The sequence below is a fragment of the Castanea sativa genome, chromosome 3 (assembly GCF_040712315.1).
Source record: "Castanea sativa cultivar Marrone di Chiusa Pesio chromosome 3, ASM4071231v1".
Taxonomy (NCBI): domain Eukaryota; kingdom Viridiplantae; phylum Streptophyta; class Magnoliopsida; order Fagales; family Fagaceae; genus Castanea; species Castanea sativa.
Window position 1 is genome coordinate 36,710,729 of NC_134015.1, and position 20,563 is coordinate 36,731,291.

At 33.1% G+C, this 20,563-nt stretch overlaps 1 protein-coding gene across 1 annotated transcript; it reads right to left on the minus strand.

The window, feature by feature from the left end:
- Positions 1-6,532: 6,532 nt before the first annotated feature.
- LOC142628884 (exopolygalacturonase-like) lies at positions 6,533-19,448 on the minus strand. The gene is made up of 7 exons (XM_075802916.1): positions 19,359-19,448; positions 19,015-19,234; positions 9,195-9,235; positions 8,548-8,724; positions 8,021-8,329; positions 6,894-7,409; positions 6,533-6,769 (listed from the first exon to the last, which is right to left on the minus strand). Exons 1-7 carry the CDS (start codon positions 19,446-19,448, stop codon positions 6,533-6,535), a joined length of 1,590 nt encoding a protein of 529 aa, XP_075659031.1.
- Positions 19,449-20,563: the final 1,115 nt, after the last annotated feature.

Below are 20,563 nucleotides of genomic sequence, written 5' to 3' on the forward strand. Positions count from 1 at the left end.
TTTTACAACCTAGAAAAACTATGAAAATAGTCCAAAACTTGTAAAAAATGAAAATTGGACAAATCTACTGAAAGTGTCAATCAGCACTTGTAAAGTGCTGATCGACAATTGGGAAGTGCCAATTGGCACTTCAACAGTGCCACTGCCTATTGGCACAATCTTCAAAATATCCTCCAACTCATTTTTTCAAGTTTAAAACTCATCCCCATCCAATCTTTTGGGATAAACCCCACCTAATTTTGTGTCAACTGATTTTTAAGTCAAACTTAACTTTTTTTTTGAAGCAACTAACACTTCTATACATAGGAAAAAAAAAACCCAAAATTCAGCACCCTTTCCCCTAACGTAAAAAAACCTCTTGAAGTCCTTTAGAACTTCTGATCTTCACTAGACCAGAAACTTCTAAAGATCATTCTCTTCAAGGTTTTCTTCTATGTTAGTGAGCCTTCTTTAGACATTAGAGAGATCACTTCTTTCTGGTTTCTAAAGAAATCCCCTTTATTTTCATTCATCCATGCAGGTTAGTAGGTTTTAATTTTCTTCAAATGCTTTGATTGTTCATATGATTTCTTTGTATGCTTATTAAGATTGTTCACATGATTTCTTCACATGCTCATATTGCCATGATTAATTTGCTCACATGGTGATTATTATATGACATAAATCAAGCATTGTTCATGCATTAACATGATAATATCATTGTAGATCTAAGATAGGTCTTTGGCTAAATTTCATAGATCTATGTTGAAAAACCAGATTTAAAATCTTTTCTCAAAATCATTGTCATTCTATGTTAAAAAACCAAATCGAAAATCTTTTCTCAAAATCAAAATCATCGTTTTCCATGATGAGAAAACTAGACTTGAAATCTTTTCTCAAAATCATTGTTTTTCTATGTTTAAGAAAGCCAAATCTGAAATCTTTTCACCAAATTATTTTTTTTTCTATATTGAAAAACCAGATTTGAAATCTTTTCTAAAATCCATTGTTTTTCTATGTTAAAAAAAATCTAAAAATTTCTTCAAAATCATTGTTTTTCTATTTTAAAAAACATATATGAAATCCTTCTCAAAATCCATCGTTTTCTATGATTAAAAAAAAAAAAAAAAGATCCAAAATCATTATTTTTCCATGTAAAAAGAACAAATCTATGAAATCTAAACTTTGATCCAATCTTAGATCTAGAATTAACCAAACACTTGTTGCATTTCATAATAATCATATTGCATATTGAATTGGGTACTTAAATGGTCTTTCATAGTCTAGAACACCGAACTCTGTTCGGGTAGGGTGGGTGCCTAACACCTTCCCACTCTGTACCCTATCCCATGAATCTAGATCTTAGGTTCAAAGAGTAGTGTTTTGTATTTTTCATTGGTAGATTGTAACTAGGACAAAAACATTGTAATTTTTACTTAAATTGTAACTAGGACCAAAGCCATGTAATTTCTACCAATTGTATACATTTGAATTAATGAAAATTTGAGGTAATTTACTCGTATAGTTTTGTATCTTGTAGTTTTTTTTTTGTAATATAAAAAATATGTAGTGACTCCACATAAATTAAAACCAAAAGAGGTGCCAAGTATGCTTTTTTTAGATCACCTCAAAATTCCAATCTCTCACATGAGAGACTAGAACCCTGGAGGTGCTCTCAAAAGAGTGTACATGATACCTTTTTGGGTTTTAATTAATGTGGAGTTGCCACTTATTTTTTATTTACAAAAAAAAAAAAAAACTATAAAAAACAAAAGTATATGACTAAATGACACCAAATTGTCATTAATTCAAATATGTACAATTGATAGAAACAACATGCCTTTGGAAAAAAGTTACAAAGCTCTTGTCCTAATTGAAATCTACCAATGAAAAAGACAAAACACTACTCTACAAACCTAGGATCTAGATTTGGGGGCTAGGTTACAGGGAGGAAAAGTGTTAGGTACCCACCCTGTCCAAACAAAATTTGGTTTTCTAGACTATTAATGACCATTTATGTACCCATTCAATATGCGATATTATGATTATCAAATGTAACATGTGTTTGGGTTAATTCCAGATCTAAGACTAGGTCAAGATTTAGATTTTATAGATCATTCCTTTTTTAAAACAAAAATGTTTTAGGAAAAAGATTTCAAATATGTTTTTTTATATAGAAAAACAATGAATTTTTGGAAAGATTTCATATCTGATTTCAATTAACATAGAAAACAATGGGTTTTGGAAAAAAAAAATTCAAATTTGGTTTTTATTAACATAGGAAAACAATGAATTTTTAAAAAGATTTCAGATCTGTTTTAGATAACATAAGAAAAAAAATGATTTTGAGAAAATATTTGAGATCTGTTTTTGATTAACATAGAAAAATAATGATTTGAGAAAATATTTCAGATCTGGTGTTCTAACATAGATAAATAATGAATTTTTGAAAAGATCTCAGGTCTAGTTTCAATTAACATAGAAAAACAATAATTTTGAGAAAATTTTCAAATCTAATTTTTTTATGTATATATAAAATTTAGCCAAAGACCTATCTTAGATCTACATTGAATTTCTTATTAATGCATGAGCAATGCTTGATTTATATTATATAATCATCATGTAGGCAAATTAATCATGGCAATACAAGCATGTGAAGAAATCATGTGAACAATCTTAATTAACATACAAAGAAATTGGATGACAATCAAAGGATGCGAAAAAATTTAAAACCTACTAACCTACATGAATGAATAAAAACAAAGAGGATTTCTTTAAAAATTAGAGAGAAGAGATCTCTCTAATGTCTAAAGAATGCTTACTAACAAAGAAGAAAATCTTGAAGTCAATGATCTTTAGAAGTTTCTGATCAAGTGAAGATTAGAAGTTCTAAAGAATTTCAAGAAGTTCTTTTATGTTAAGGGAAGAGGGTGTTGAATTTTGGGTCTTTTCCTCTATTTATAAAGGTGGCAATTGCTTTTTTTATTTTTAAGTTAGATCAGCTTAAAAAATAAGAAAAAACATAGGGGAAAATCCTTAAAAAAAGAAAAGAAAAGAAAAGAAAAGAAGAGATTTGGATAAGAATTAAGTTGAATTTTCAGATCTAAACATGTTGTTGATAGCTAATTCGATTCCCTACAACTTTTCCAAAAATAGCCTAGTCCAAATTTCAATATTTACTATGCCAAAATGCCCTAGAACGTGAATATGAAAACTACTACTTGATTAGCACGTTTTTGAAGTGTTTTCTAAGTCTAAAACTGTATTTGGACAAATTTTATAGTTATTTTCATGATAAACTTCATCCCAAAGTGATAATTAGAACTTTTTAAATAATTATTTTTTAGATAATTATCCCAAAATCAAATTATCAATCCAAATTTATTATTTATCATCTTATTTCTTTTATTCATATACAACCAATCTCACATTAATAAAAATATTTAACCAATCACAAAAATTCATTCAATAAATATTAATTATTAACCAATCAAAATTAATTTCAATTAATCATATGTGACAGGCTTCACCCAAATGAATGCATGCAAACCATTAAAACTTGATCTTACGATATCTTTTAATCCAACCATCCAATTTGGAAACCGAACATATCGTTTTAATCATTAGAACCTCAAGATCATTTTTATGATATGTGATGAATGAGTTAATGACTAAAATACACTCATGATTTTTGGGTACATGAAATGACGATTTTGTCATCTCCCGAGGTTAGATTATGGGTGCAAAATTGAGTGCCTACACTCATTACCCAATTCTCATATTTCTAACTCAAAAATTTCCCATAACTTTACTTGCAATGTGTTTGGATGGAAATTCATCTCTCCACTACCCTCTACATAAATATTATTGTTCTTCTTTTCATCTCCCCACTACCCTCTACATGAATAATATTCTTCTTCTTTCTCTTCATCTTCCTTTATTTTGTCTCTTCTTATTCACACCCTCTTACTATAAATTTGTAACTATCTATTCCATCCTATGCATGGTTTTCTCTCACAAAAAAAGTTTTCTCTCTCTCTCTCTCTCTCTCTCTCTCTCTCTCTCTCTCTCTCTCTCTCTCTCTCTCAATTTTTCGATGAATTGTTTATACATTCTTCTATTTATGCCAAATTACTAATCTTTGGGAATCATTTCTTTTTTTTTCCTACACTAGAATCATTATGCTCATTTTCTCACATAATCTAATTGCGTAGTTTGCTGGAATTCAAAAAAAGGTTCTCTCTCTATCTTTCTCTCTCAATTTTTCGATGAATTTTTTAAACGTTCTTCTATTTATGCCAAATCACTAATCTTTGGGAATTCTTTCTTCTTCTTCTTTTTTTCTACACTAGAATCATTGTGCTCATTTTCTCACTTAATTTAATCGGGCAGTTTGCCGGAATTCAAGTAAAACCAAACAATAAGGAATTTTATGGCATTGGAGAATGCCTGAATATATACCAGCCAAAAGTTGAAAGTCAGCAAATTAGTGGAGCTATGATTAAGCTTCAAACAAGATTGATGGTATTGCCAATGTTCTTTAATTAGCGTCCTTTTTTCTATTTCTCTATTATGTTTCCTAGAATTAGTATTAGTCTCATTTTTATTTTCTCTATTATATTCTACGTAAACCAAGAGTTCTTTAAAACTCCACCTTGGTTAATTCCATTTAGATTTTTTTTAACTGTTTTTTTTTTCTCTTTAATTGTTAAATGTTATCCTATTTTTGTTCTTTCTTATAACTCTAATTAATTTTGATGGTTCTTTTTTTTTTGGTTAGTTAAGGTTGATGATTCTTTCTTACAGAGAAAAGAAAAAATTGAAAACAATTGAATTCCGTATAAACCTGTACCTAAAGGGGACAGGAGCCTTTGTTTATTTTATTAGAGACAATATATTAAAGGGGCATATCCTTTGGCCATTGCATTGCATTTCTTAGAGGTTAAAAGATAAAGCTTGTCATTATAGGAAAACATTTTGGGTAGGGATAAGGGCGTCATTTTGTTTGCTCTAAGAGTAACAAAGATCCTATTATAAAGGAAGCCCACAATCATATCACATGCTTATTACACTAACTTGTATGAGCACAATTCATTATTTTCTCTCACCATGTTTCTACTACATGGTTTTTATTTCCTATCTTAATTTTTGCGTTGGGGGTATAATCATCTTCAATAATATGTGTTATACTTTTAAAAATAAAATTGATTAAAATTTAGTTGTTACAGAAATCTATATTAAAAATATACAATATTTAGAGACGTAAATTTGAATATATGGCGTTCATTGTATGAGTTTTATATCTTACCGTCGTCAAAGAGTATGAGAGCATGTTAATTTGGTGTTAAAAACATGCATGCAAATGAATTGAATGTTACCATATCATGGACACAAGCATGTATTTGATGAATAATAATAAAAATTACAAAGAGTTTAATAACTATTTGTTTTATTTTGAAATATCCCAGCTATAGTAACAAAACAAATACTATATACAACAACACTCCAGATCACAGTAGCTTTTAGTAAAAGGCTGAACTCAAACAACTCTAAAAATTACTATCCAACATTCCACAGTTTCATTTAAATAAATAAAAAGGGAACGTGATAGACTGAAGTTGATGTGGGATGAAAACGCTCAGACCGTCCCTAGACGATCATCACCTCGGCAGCCGTCTAGGAGTTATCCTCAAGACGAGGGTAATGGATAAGGCCGTCCTGAGGATGATAGCGAAGCTACATCCCTCGTCCATGGGATGCGCACAGCCTGCCCCGAGAGGACTCGTCCAAAACTGATGTGGGATGAAAACGCTCAGACCGTCCCTAGACGGTCATCATCTCGACAGCCGTCCAGGAGTTATCCTCAGGATGAGGGTAACAGACAAGGCCGTCCTGAGGATGATAGCGAAGCTACATCCCTCGTCCATGGGATGCGCACAGCCTGCCCCGAGAGGACTCGTCCACATAAAAATTCGTGGACGAGGATGCTACACTTGGAATTATCAGGCACACTCAACGAGGGAATTCCAGGACGAGGATATCATACTTAGGAGAATCTCCGAATATAATGTGACAATCCCTTATCCCATGCATAACTTTCATGTATCCGTTGTGAAATAGAAGTGTAACTCCTAAACGGTTATGGCAGTTACGTTTAATCCTCCTTGAATCTAGGGGAGGTTCCAATTTCGATAACCGTCTATGAAGGCACTATATAAAGACTGATTCAGACAAGGCAAAGGTATGTGAATTTTACTCCAAAAAAGTTGGAACTCCAAAAAAGTTGGAACTCCAAAAATATAGAGAGAAAAACTAACTTTACCATCGGAGGGTTTTTGGCCGGCAGCCCCAGTCGCCTTTGATTCGTTTCTCTTTTTTCTTCAGGCCGCAGAGAGAGCAAGTGGTCCTTTCAAGTCCGAGGCATCCAGCCTACTGATCTTCTTTGCATCATCAGAAGTAAATGAAATTCTACTTAGAATAGAACTCCTATAACCTATTTGCAAATAGTATTTCCTCATTCTGCATTAGTTACAATAGCTTAGGAGGCATTTAGTTATTGTTTGATGGTACAAGCAGGAGGATTTTGCTTGCCCAAAATGGTGGGCTTGACATTAACACAAGTGGAAGTAGCAGATCCTCCAGCTCCCTTGTATACGAGATCAATGTCAGCAACCGCCACTTGTTGGCATGGAACACTTTTACTGCAAATAAGCTTCACAACTTCCTTTGTTGAAGAAGTGCCTCTAATGTTCTTGAAGCTAACATTGCTGATCTTAAATTTTGAGGGAGACTGAAAGCAAAACAAACAAACAAAAACCCATACAAGAATTTGATATTAGTATATGTAATTTGTATTTCTTTTTTTAACTTCTAACATCAAAATGAGTGTATATATTTGTGATGTTTATAATAACCTTGTTTGAGCATTGATTGTTTGGGCAGTAGCCTTGATCAATGAGGATAGGATTGGCAACGTTGTTCATGATAATATTCTCGAAATGCATATCTGAAGCACTCCCAAGAGGGGAAGAAGGCCATGTTTTGATTCTAACACCATTCTGTGTACTGCTTAAGGTGCCACCAATTACTCTAATTCCTGAAACAGGTTGTTCATTCTGGTACCTTCCAAGACTTCCAACGCTAATACCATGGCCAGGTCCACAAGTTACTTGGTTAGCAGTAACATCTTGGGATCCATCACCAATGGAGACGCAATCGTCACTTGTTCCAATTTTGGTATTGCTGATGGTGATCTTAGATGAACGTCCGATGTGGATTCCATCGGTGATGGGGCTATCTCCGGGTGCAGTTATGGTAACATCTTGGATTTGCAAGTTCTTGCATCCCATAACGTTTATGTGGAAAAATTTGCTGTCCTTGGATTGAATGTCACGGACTATTGAATTTGTGATGAAATCGAATCTTATATTCTGTACATGTTTACAAGTTAGACAAATCAAAACACCAAATATGAACGCCATAGTTTCATATAAATATTCTCCTAAAAATATTTTCCTTTAAATATATTATAGTAAAATGCTTACGCTTCTTTGAATTACTATGTTAAAAAAATTACAAATATATATATATATATATATATATATCAATGAATGTGGTTGGTACTACTTCAACAATATTGTATAGAAAAGTCATTTTGGGCCAAACAATTTGTCACAACTTGATGTTATATGTGAGTATGATTGGTGAACCATCACTTTGATCACCTTTAACCACCACTTTTTCTCCATTACACACAGTTGCACAAGTTAGGGTCATGGCACAGAAGTTGTGTCCATATTCCGTATTTGGACTTTCTCATATATAAATTTTGAATTATCTTTTTTGGTGAGTTGTGACACCTCACTATATAAAGCTTACATCCAATTATTAATAATATGATAATATCCTTAACACCATTAAACGAATAAGTGCTTGAATTATTATTTCGTGATGGTTAAATTTCTTAAAGTTGTAGCATCTGTATATATCTACATAAATATAAAGGAAATTTAAATGCTAATTATTAAGATTGAAATCTTACGATAGGAAGTAGTTTGCAGTTGTACTTTTGGTCACAATTATTTTTTTGCCATGCCGTTTGTCCTTTGCCATCAAAAACTCCACCACCTGACACAGTGAGACTGTCGATACGCTCAAAAGAAACCCAAAAGTCTTTACCATTGAAGGAGGCAAGGTCTGATGGGGCCTGTAGGGTGCCTTGAAGGTTAAACTCAATAGCACCTTTGCATGGACCTAACAAAGTCACTACACCTAGTTTGTATGTCCCTACTGAAATCACAATTTTACTTCCTGCTACTGCGCACGCAGCTTTCCAAGCTTTTGTCAAAGCCTGATAAACACATTATGAAAAATCAAAATCAGTATATTACAACCATTTTTCACGTTAATGTTTTATGGTCTGGTCAAGACACCGAAGAGTTTTTAGTGTAAGCAGAGTTTGAAACCGAGTACTTTTATTTGACATTAAAAGAGTTTACTAGTTAAGTTAACTAGAACCCACTTTTCATGTTAATTAGGTGTATTTAATTGTGCTACACATATTTATACTTGGGTGATATCAGCATTAGGTTGTCCTCCATATGATTTGACGTCAAAGACTTGCTCGGTATTGGTGGATGCCAACAGTAGTAGTAAGGAAATTGTTATAATGCTCAAATTCTTCCCTATTTTATTGTTCTTTATTTCCCTGCTATTGCCAATTTGTTGTACGGTATGATGGCTTCCCTATTTCGTTTGAAGCTATTTATACTACAGTACCTGAGCTCATCACCATTAAAGCTATCCAACTGATATTAACTAATTTTATGCATGGTTGCTAAGAACTCTCCTGTTTACACTTCAACTTCTATACTATTATTAGCTTTTGTGCTTCCTCCTTCACTAATTAGTTAATAGTTTATTGTTATAATCAAACAGTTGGTGACCAGTTAAGATTAAATCAATTTCATTGACCATGGAAGGATAGATTTTTAACAACGTTATGATTGAATTATGCTAATAACTCTAAAGGATTATAACGTGTCTTTTTTTTGGTCCATTATTCTATAAGATAAGATTATTACCACTATATATAACCCTAACTTCTTAGCCTTAAATGGCAAGCTCTTAGCCACCTAAAATCTTTTCATTTTCCCATTTAAGCGAATTGAATACTTCCCGTTAGAGAGGGGAGAAAAGTCTAGAAAAAAAATCACCTCCGAAAACTGTCCAAAGTTAGTATAGGCAGCATGCCCATCTGTAGTGTAAAATAGAAAATAAAGAAAATACTATATAGGAGAGGTTGAACTCACCTTTTCAATTATTATATTTATCATTATTACTATAATTGGTGTACAGATCTTTGTCAATTATTATATACTATCCAGTAACCTGTGCAATGCTCGAGAAAGTTGGACACAATCCTTTTTGTCTAAATAAGAAATTTGATAATTATGATAACCAATGAACATTTATTATAATCGCAATGCCAACAATATTGTAGTTTTTCCACCTTTTGAGTATTTATAAATAAAATATTTAGGGTTTAAATTCTCTCTTCTCTATTGCAACTATCAAATTATAAACAAATGAAATCAACAAATACTTTCAATGGTCTTTCTTAGAATTAAGAAGTTTGAAATTGGAAACGTTTTTTGGTTCTTAAAGTAGAGACTAAGAGACTACGAAGATTGTCCATCTATGGGTTTTTAGTATGTAGAATACAAAATCTCCGCCGATTTACCCTCCTTAATTCTCCAACCATGAGACTTGCTTGCCTTCTCCCCCTAGACTGTGACACATTACCACCATCAACCTCCACAATATTGTGTTGTTCAAAGACAAATTTGTGATAAAGAAATCAGGTTGTGAATAATCAAGAGAAAAAGAATGTAGAAATAATGAAATTCGAAAGAAATTCAAATTTTGACCTAGCCTAAAAGTAAGGGTTTTAATTAACTAGCAGATGGAGATGATGATTTTGGCCTTAAAACTCATCAACCCAAAGGAGAGGGGGAATTCTCCTTTTTCATCAAGTTGTGAAACACTACACTTTTCTACTACTATTTTTGGTAGGTGAACTTCAATGCAACTTTTGAAGTGTTTAGTACTAATATCGATTATCAACAATGACGAGCCCTAAAATATATCATTGTTCATGTACCAACCCATGATTATTCTTACTTTGGTTAATTATGACTTAGATGTTGGTTGAATTTCAGCAAATATGAATTTTGAACAATAGTATGTTTCACATCAAATGAGAGGAAAAGACTTTGTTTTTTTTTAATGATAGAAAAAATATGCCAACATTGATGTCAATGATAATAACATTTTAGCTAGGTTGCAAATTATATGTTAAGCTTCCTTCACAAATCATCTGTTTTATTTATTATGATATGCAAACTTTTCATCACCTTCATATTTATTTTTCCAATCATGCTTCTTCACATTCACTAGATATTTTATTTGATAAAAATTGAATCCATCCTCATGTAACGTCCAAATCCAATTGGCTCGACCATAATCTAATTGATGATCGTGGTCTCCATTAAACACTTCAGAAGCAACACGAAAGTTCTCATTCCAAAAATAGCTGCAGAAAAGTCTAGTTTCTAATATTTTGATGTAAAAGAGAATTCACACTCTCTTTTGGGCTAAAGAGTTTTAAGTCCAAAAACATCATCTCCATATTTATAATGGCAGTTGTTCTTTAGGTTGTTGATGATTTGTACGTAGTGCTCCCTGAACTCCCGAGGTGTCAATGTGTAAACCAGATTGAATATGACTGATTGAACAAGTAATTTAATTGACACGTTCTAGGAGAGATTAAGCATTAAATATACTCTAAGATCCTAACGAATCAAAGAGTTGAAGCATTAGAGATATATGTGTGTGTGTGTGTGTGTGTGTGTGTGTGTGTGTGTGTGTCATATTAAATCTTAAGGACTTGTCAACTTGCAATGATTCCAAATAGTAAATTAATCTCAAAATTCAATCATCAATCTATATAAAGCACATAGATAATCCTAAGAACACATGTTGAGAGTATTAGGTTTCACCTCTAACTCTAACTAGAGATTTAGCAACACACAGTTAGGCAAAAGAAATTAATAAAAAGAATGCTAAACCTCTAAAAGAAGAAGAAAAAAACTATTAAAAAAAGTTCTAGGACTTTTCCACCTCTATTGATTCAACCTCGTCCAAAAGCTAAAGAGAAAATCCCACAAATTTAGGATGTAAAATCTGTGATTTTTGGAATTGCATTTGCCGTTAGCTTCCATCCCACTTTTGGCCTCCAATTATTTTTTTTTTTGATTTGTGTTAAGCTAAAAAGTTGAAGATTTTCTACTATTGGACATTTGTGTAACAAGTTATGGTAGAAATACGAAGACAGTGTAGAATGTATCCATATCAGGATTTTTCCAATTTTGGCTTGAACGAATATTTTTCATCCATTTTTAATTTCGGCACTTTTTGGTTTTTTTTATTTACTTCTGTAATGGTCAAAAGCAATGCCACAATTGGTCTTGACCCTTGGATTCTCTTGGTTGCATGTCTACAAGATTATCTGGCTTGTTTTAATCTCCTTTAAGCGAAAAATACACATAAAGAATATATATAAGAGATATCGTTTAAACCCATATATTTACATGTAATTAAACATATAATATTTTTTATATTGCCAATTGAAATAAAAATAATAGTGTAATTATAAGCAATCAACTGGGACCCGCGGAAGTATTTTTCTCTCTAAGTCTCTGTGTGGGTGTGTATATTTGTCACTACATTGAAAATGTTTGTCCATGAACAATGTCAAACTTGAATCTTGATTGCTTAACTATCCAGTTAATATTTGATTAAATTGATTAAAATTATCATTAAGCTGTTCAAAGGATCTCGCCTCGTTTCTTATTACTGTGTTAGAAGTCACCCATTGGTTGCTATTGCATTTTGCAAATTAAAGCTTTGTTATTTTTAGTCACAATCATTAGTCGTAGTTGAAAGAATAGTTATGTTTACCTTGGAATGACGTAACATTCATATTTACAATACATGATATAATAATAATTGACTTCAATAATGTGTAAATAGTACGTAAGTAGTACTATTTTTTTTTTTTTTGTATATCAAAATAATATTATTTAAAACGAAAAGGGTCTACAAGAGATTATATCAATGGGGATACCATCATATTTAAAATATATTTCTTATTTTCTAATTTTATTTAAGTAAACTTTATGCATATGCACAAGCCTAGATTGAATAGTTATGACTAATTCATACTGAGTTATCTTTTACCAACGCAAAACAAAAACACAAAACAAAACCAAAAATGTGAATATTTGTCATTTTGAATGAAAAATTTTTAATTTAGGTTTTTAAAAAAGTAGTAGTTTTATTTTTATAATTTAATAAATAATATTAGGAGGATTTGAACCGTGATTCTCTTACTAAATGACAGCGTGTTATGTCATTTGTCGATGCCTCGCAGTTGCTCAACCACCAGTCACGGAGATGCTCGCTTGCCTTTCATCTCATCTTGTCCTTGGTGCGAGAGATGATATATGGAGGTGTGTCATACCTCGGGCGTGTGACTTGAATATGAGTCGATTTTAAGGAAATTTCAAGGGTAAGTGAAGTCTCTACCAATCATTGGGTTTTTCTAAGGCGTGATTGGTCAACTGACTCTATTTGATTTTATTACCGATCCTAGGTTAAGAAAAAGGGCATTTTTCCTAATCTAATGTGAATGGGCAAAAATTCTTGAGTCTTGAGTTTGGAAGTCTGGTTACGTGTGGGGAAGGTTTTAGGCACCCCACAATGCTTGTCCAAAGGCAGTCATTTGTTTTGGTAAAATCGTAATTTTAAGACATTGGCAATTGAAAACGACCTATTGGCATTAGCTTACGGGGCTTTGAGATTGGCTTTCTAAGTGTGTTTGAGATTGTAGCCAAATTTCCACGGCGAAAATCCGGCAGCATTTCGCCCAATTTTCAAGGCGAAAATTCAGCAGCGCTTCGCATTAGATGCGTCATTGCATGCAAAATGGTATTCTCACCAAACTTTCGACGTAACAATGCGGCAATGGGGACGCCTCATTTTCACGGCGAATTTCCTACAGAGCATTAAGCTTGTTGGTGCATGTCGCACAGACGGGGAAACCAATGTCACTTGGTGACATGGATCTGGACAATTACACCGCAATGATCGTGCACACAATATAGTATGAATATGCACCTACGGCAATCGCCTTAAGCACATTCCCACACTACAAGGTCAAGAGCTCTCGAGACTAGAGAGGGTCAATCGTGCAGCCACGAGAGTCCATCTTACAAAGTGCACAATCACCCATATACAAGCAGATATAGATACATACATCATGCACAATGCAACCACACAGAGTGGAAAATTAAATCAGACATTGTCAATGTTCCAATGGTATGGCCTAGCAAGGTATAAGAAATGTAAAATGGACATTGCCAGTCTAGGGAACGCGGCCCAACCAAGGAGTGGGAAAATAAAAAGGGGGCACGTGGAGGGGGACCCTAATACATGCTCTTGAGAAGAGACTTAGAGAAAGGGAAAGAGAAAACCGCTCAAGATGGGCTTAGGCCCTCTAATCTATTGAACATTGCCCGTTGGCGGGCTTGCATCTGCTTGCTTACATTTTTCCCTTTTTGCTTGCACCTAGGAGGTTGTGCCCTTGATCCAAGAATCCTAGCTCTATGCGTGGAAATGCTACAAACAGGGAAACAATCCAGCAAACAAGCGAAGAAATGAATAGAAGGAAAGCATGATAAAAGACAAGCTAGGAAAAGATGTCGAATGGGGGGCAAACAAGCATGTGAAGCACACGAAGAGGAAAACAAACATGTTATCAATCAAAAGGGGGTGTCCTAGGAGGAAAAATGTAGGTTTGGATCAAATGTCCATAGTTCCATTGGATTGGAGTATGGACGACACACAGACTCATGCACGAACATGTAGGCAAGTGTGCAAAGTGAAAGCATAGAAGCAAGGAAAGCCAAACTGGTGGCACAAAGAAAGGAAGGCAGGCATATCAACATCACACGGAGCGGAGAAAGGTGTGTATCAAGCACACCAACACCACTGGGGGTGTATCTCACAAATGGTCACACCTAATCAATCCCTAGGAGGGATGGATGTGACCACACAAGCACAAGCCCGTGTAGGGCGCAAAGCATGGCAAAGCCTGGATCTAGAGAGGCTAACATAGAGATAATGCGTAGGAGCACGTAAGCAAACATTGACATGCAAAGGAAATGATCCAAATCCTTTAATATAGGCCTCGGTGTATGGATGTAGGCCTAAACCACAGGATCTAGATCTACACCCAGCCAATAGGGGCCAAAACACAAGAAAGAGAGATATTAAGAGGTAGAAGGGCTTTAAAAGCACCTGGCTTAGGAACCACCATGTATATCTAGACACATGAACAAGGCATAGAGCACTCAAAGTTATAGATCTAAGCGTAGACAAGGCAAAGAGCACAAAAGCATGTGGATCTAAGTATAAACGTGGCAAAGAACACATAGGCATGTAGATCTAAGCGTAAACATGTCGAGGAGCCTAGAAGCATGTGGATCTAAGTCGCAGAGAACACATAGGCATGTTGATCTAAGCATAAACATAGCAAGAAACCTAAAAGCATGTAGATCTAAGCATAAACAAGGCAAGAAACCCAATAGCATGTGGATCTAAGCACACACATTAAATTGAGACGTATCCTAGTCCAAGAAAGCTAGACCAACAACATCAAAACGTTAAATCATGGCATAAGCAAGGAAACATGCTAGAGAAACTTTAAAGACATGCTAGCAAGCAGGAATAAAGCTAGGGAAAGCAATAAAGCATTTTATTAAGCAAGAAAAGCTATAGAAAGAAAAGGGTGTGGATTTTAACTAAAAAGCTACATCCACACCCTTAAACCTCAAATCCAAGGTATGGAACTTATGACAGGAAGATTGGGCGCAAGAACACTACCTTGATGATTGTAGAGAAAAAAGGAGAATCTAAGATGTTTGAAGGTGTTTGGGAGAGAAATTAGAGAGACAAGAGAGAGAATCTACCTAGAAAAACTGCACAAGACTCTTCTTCTTCCTCTTCCTCTTCCTCTTCTTCTTCTTCTTCTTCTTCTTTTCCGTAAAATGAGGGGTCTGAAAGCTTTTATAGATGAAAAGTGACTCTTCGGCTTCCGACGCACCTTGTGGGGTAGCGTGCCACCCTACTAACATGGGCAATTTCAGTCTTTTGCTTAGTTCAGCTTTCGATGCATATTTGAAGGCCTTCCTAGACTAGGATTGAGCTGATCGAGGTGTATATTGAAATTTCTAGTTGTCTAGTGTCTAGAATACAAAAACAATTGAAAATCCATCGGTCGAATCAAAAGTTATGGCCTCGGGAAGTGTGCTAAAGGGCTTTTCACGGCTTTCTAGATGTCTTAACCGTTTTAAATCCAATTTGAACCCATGAATAGTTGTTGGAAAGGGAATTTAATAATCTTTTCAATAACGCTAATCCCAGCCCATTCTGACAGTCAAAACAAAATTAGGATTTACGGTGCCCTTGGGAGTCAACCTCGGGTCAAACGTGGTCATAGTTGACGAAAATCTCTGAGTAGCTCGGATTTGATAGAAACATAAAAAATGTTGTTTTTGGGATGATTTTGACCGACGTTGAGTTTCGGTCAACTCAGGGCTGACCAGGGGCAACTTGGTCAATTTGACTGGAAAATGCACTTTGAGTGCTTTGATTCCCGAACGGGTTGTGCCACATCAATCTGGATACTTCCGCGGCCCCATGGAAAAAAGATAATACTTTTTGGAATTTTCAGGGTCCAACACACAAATCAAAGGCGGACAAAATACGGTGTCTAGATCATTGAGCTACGAAATCTATATCTATATATATCTAAAAGCTGAAGCGTAGCATTTATTGTTGTTACGCTCCAGTTAAGCCACATTAACGTCCACTTCATTATCATTTTCTTTCCAATTTTCCTATAATTGTTTTTAACATTTAATTTTTATTTTATTTTAATATTTACACTTTTCCAACATTTCTCCACCCTTACCATTTCATCTCTCCACTACCCTCTACGTAAATATTATTCTTCTTCTTTTCATCTCCCCATTTTACTATAAATTTGTAACAATCTATTCCATCCTATGCATGGTTTTCTCTCACGAAAAAAAGTTTTCTCTCTCTCTCTCTCTCTCTCTCTCTCAAGTTTTCGATGAATTTTTTATACATTCTTCTATTTATTCCAAATTACTAATCTTTGGAAATCATTTCTTTTCTTTTCTTTTTTTCTACACTAGAATCATTATGCTCATTTTCTCACTTAATCTAATTGGGTAGTTTGCTGGAATTCAAAACAAAGGTTCTCTCTCTCTCTCTTTCTCTCTCAATTTTTCAATGAATTTTTTATACGTTCTTCTATTTATGCCAAATTACTAATCTTTGGGAATTCTTTCTTCTTCTTCTTTTTTTCTACACTAGAATCATTGTGCTCATTTTCTCACTTAATTTAATCGGGTTGTTTGCCGGAATTCAAGTAAAACCAAACAATAAGGAATTTTACGGCATTGGAGAACGCCTGAATATATACCAGCCAAAAGTTGAAATTCAACAAATTAGTGGAGCTATGATTAAGCTTCAAGCAAGATCGATGGTATTGCCAATGTTCTTTAATTAGCATCCTTTTTTCTATTTCTCTACATATGTTTCCTAGAATTAGTATTAGTCTCATTTTTATTTTCTCTATTATATTCTACGTAAACCAAGAGTTCTTTAAAACTCCACCTTGGTTAATGCCATTTAGATTTTTTTTTCTCTTTAATTGTTAAATATTATCCTATTTTTGTTCTTTCTTATAACTCTAATTAATGTTGATGGTTCTTTTTTTTTTTTTGGTTAGTTATGGTTGATGATTCTTTCTTGCAGAGAAAAGAAAAAATTGAAAACAATTGAATTCCGTATAAACCTGTACCTAAAGGGGACATGAGCCTTTGTTTATTTTATTAGAGACAATATATTAAAGGGGCATATCCTTTGGCCATTGCATTGCATTTCTTAGAGGTTAAAAGATAAAGCTTGTCATTATAGGAAAACATTTTGGGTGGGGATAAGGGTATCGTTTTGTTTGCTCTAAGAGTAACAAAAGATCCTGTTATAAAGGAAGCCCACAATCATATCACATGCTTATTACACTAACCTGCATGAGCACAATTCATTATTTTCTCTCACCATGTTTCTACTACATTTGCATTTAGCAACCTAAGATTAGAATTTATTCCCAATAGAAGACTTGTAGAATCATTCAATTTTTATAGGAAACGAGTCGCAGACTTGCGCGATGCGTGGAAATATAAATATTATGCAATGAAGTGTAATATATAAAAAGTAACAATTACTTCAAGTATTGTTATTTCTTTTTCAAAAAAAAAAAAAAGAATTTTACACTTATTTTTTAAAATCTTTTTATCTCTACAAATATATCATTTTAATATTTTTTTGTGTATTTCATTAATATTTTTTAAGGTAAACCATATTCTTCTAACTTTGTTGTAGTGTGTCACATTTGCTTAATATACGACTCATCTTAAAAAAAATGTATATTCTTTAAATAAATAAAAAGGTATATGTAAGGTTTTTATTAACTTTAAAGAAAATGAAAAATAAATTATTAACAACAACAACAACAATAATAATATAGAAGTAATTACATTCCCCTTCCTTGAGGTTTGAGGAAATGACACTCTACCCCAAACTTGAAAGGAAAAAATATTTTCACCCTTTACATTTGTTTGACCAAACTTTGTTAAATTAATATTAAAATATTTTGTACTAACCTGCCTGTGCTTAAGGTAGGTTCCAAAATTGTCCTTAATTTCAAAATTAAATTCTCTTATTTTTAAATTTTAAATTAAAGTGTATTTCAAAATATTAAGTAATGTGTTTTGCTTTTTTTCCCCCTTTTCTTTTCCCAATGAGTTATGGAGAGATTTGTCATTTCAAATGTTTTGGTATTTTGTAAATTTGTAATTTAATTCTAAGGTTATGAGTAATGTCTTTACTAACCATGGTTAAACATTTATAAATAGATTCTTAAATAAATTTAAAATATTTTGTTATTAATATAAACAAAATGGGAGAGTGTTATTACTTATTACCCCAAATATATTTAATAAGATCACTCTAAAAAAAAATTATCTCGCGCAATGCGCAGGTCTGCGACTAGTTATTGATAAAAGACAATAGTTAGTGCAACAAACCATTTAGGTACTTGACATCATTTAATTTTGTTGTTAATCATTAGTTAGAATATGCAGATTAATCATCCAAAATTGCTTCAATTTAATAAGAAAATTAAGTAAGTTTACTAAAATATTTATGCAATTGGTTTTTATTTCCTATCTTAATTTTTGCGTTGGGGGTATAATCATCTTCAATAATATGTGTTATACTTTTAAAAATAAAAGTGATTAAAATTTAGTTGTTACAGAAATCTATATTAAAAATATACAATATTTAGAGACACAAATTTGAATATATGGCGTTCGTTTTATGAGTTTTATATCTTACCATCGTCGAAGAGTATGAGAGCAAGTTAATTTGGCATTAAAAACATGCATACAAATGAATTGAATGTTACCATGTCATGGACACAAGCATGTGTTTGATGAATAATAATAATAAAAATTACAAAGAGTTTAATAACTATTTTTGTTTTATTTTGAAATATCCCAGCTACAGTAATAGAACATACTATCTACAACAACACTCCAGATCACAGCAACTTTTAGTAAAAGGCTGAACTTAAACAACTCTAAAAATTACTATCCAAGACTCCACAGTTTCATTTAAATAAAGAAAAAGGGAACGTGATAGACTGAAGTAAATGAAATTCTACTTAGAATAGAACTCCTATAAGCTATTTGCAAATAGTATTTCCTCATTCTGCATTAGTTACAATAGCTTGGGAGGCATTTAGTTATTGTTTGATGGTACAAGCAGGAGGATTTTGCTTGCCCGAAATGGTGGGCTTGACATTAACACAAGTGGAAGTAGCAGATCCTCCAGCTCCCTTGTATACGAGATCAATGTCAACAACCGCCACTTGTTGGCATGGAACACTTTTACTGCAAATAAGCTTCACAGCTTCCTTTGTTGAAGCGGTGCCTTTAATGTTCTTGAAGCTAACATTGCTAATCTTAACTTTCGAGGGAGACTGAAATCAAAACAAACAAACAAAAACCCACACAAGAATTTGATATCAGTATATGTAATTTGTTTTTCTTTTTTTAACTTCTAACATCAAAATGAGTGTATATATTTGTGATGTTTATAATAACCTTGTTTGAGCATTGATTGTTTGGGCAGTAGCCTTGATCAATGAGGATAGGATTGGCAACATTGTTCATGATAATATTCTCGAAATGCATATCGATTATCAACAATGACGAGCCCTAAAATATATAATTGTTCATGTACCAACCCATGATTATTCTTACTTTGGTTGATTATGACTTAGATGTTGGTTGAATTTCAACAAATATGAATTTTGAACAATAGTATGTTTCACATCAGATGAGAGGAAAAGACTTCATTTTTTTTTTAATGATAGAAAATATATGCCAACATTGATGTCAATGAGACTAACATTTTAGCTAGGTTACAAATTACACGTTAAGCTTCCTTCACAAATCATCCGTTTTATTTATTATGATATGCAAACTTTTCATCACCTTCATATTTATTTTTCCAATCATGTTTCTTCACATTCTCTTGATGTTTTATTTGATAAAAGTTGAATCCATCCTCATGTAACGTCCAAATCCAATTGGCTCGACCATAATCTAATTGATGATTGTGGTCTCCACTAAACACTTCAGAAGCAACACGGAAGTTCTCATAACAAAAATAGCTGTAGAAAAGTTTAGTTTTTAATATTTTGATGTGAAAGAGAATTCACACTCTCTTTTGGGCTAAAGAGTTTTAAGTCCAAAAACATCATCTCCATATTTATAATGGCAATTGTTCTTTAGGTTGTTGATGATTTGTACATAGTGCTCCCTAAACTCCCGAGGTGTCAATGTGTAAACCAGATTGAATATGAGTGATTGAAAAAGTAATTTAACTGACATGTTCTAGGAGAGATTAAGCATTAAATATACTCTAAGATCCTAACGAATCAAAGAGGGGGAATTCTCCTTTTTGGCCTTAAAACTCATCAACCCAAAGGAGAGGGGGAATTCTCCTTTTTCATCAAGTTGTGAAACACTACACTTTTCTACTACTATTTTTGGTAGGTGAGCTTCAATGCAACTTTTGAAGTGTTTAGTACTAATATCGATTATCAACAATGACGAGCCCTAAAATATATCGTTGTTCATGTACCAACCCATGATTATTATTACTTTGGTTGATTATGACTTAGATGTTGGTTGAATTTCAACAAATATGAATTTTGAACAATAGTATGTTTCACATCAAATGAGAGGAAAAGACTTCGTTTTTTTTTTTTTAATGATAGAAAATATGTGCCAACATTGATGTC

What these genes read in the sequence shown, in the direction of transcription:
- LOC142628884 (XM_075802916.1), bottom strand. Translation starts at nt 19,448, where the DNA reads ATGCATTTCGAGAATATTATCATGAACAATGTTGCCAATCCTATCCTC. An exon ending in CAAGCAAAATCCTCCTGCTT is followed by an intron (nt 9,236 to 19,014) that starts GTACCATCAAAC and finishes TTTACACTACAG; the next exon opens with ATGGGCATGCTGCCTATACT. An exon ending in ACTTTGGACAGTTTTCGGAG is followed by an intron (nt 8,725 to 9,194) that starts GTGATTTTTTTT and finishes CAAACGAAATAG; the next exon opens with GGAAGCCATCATACCGTACA.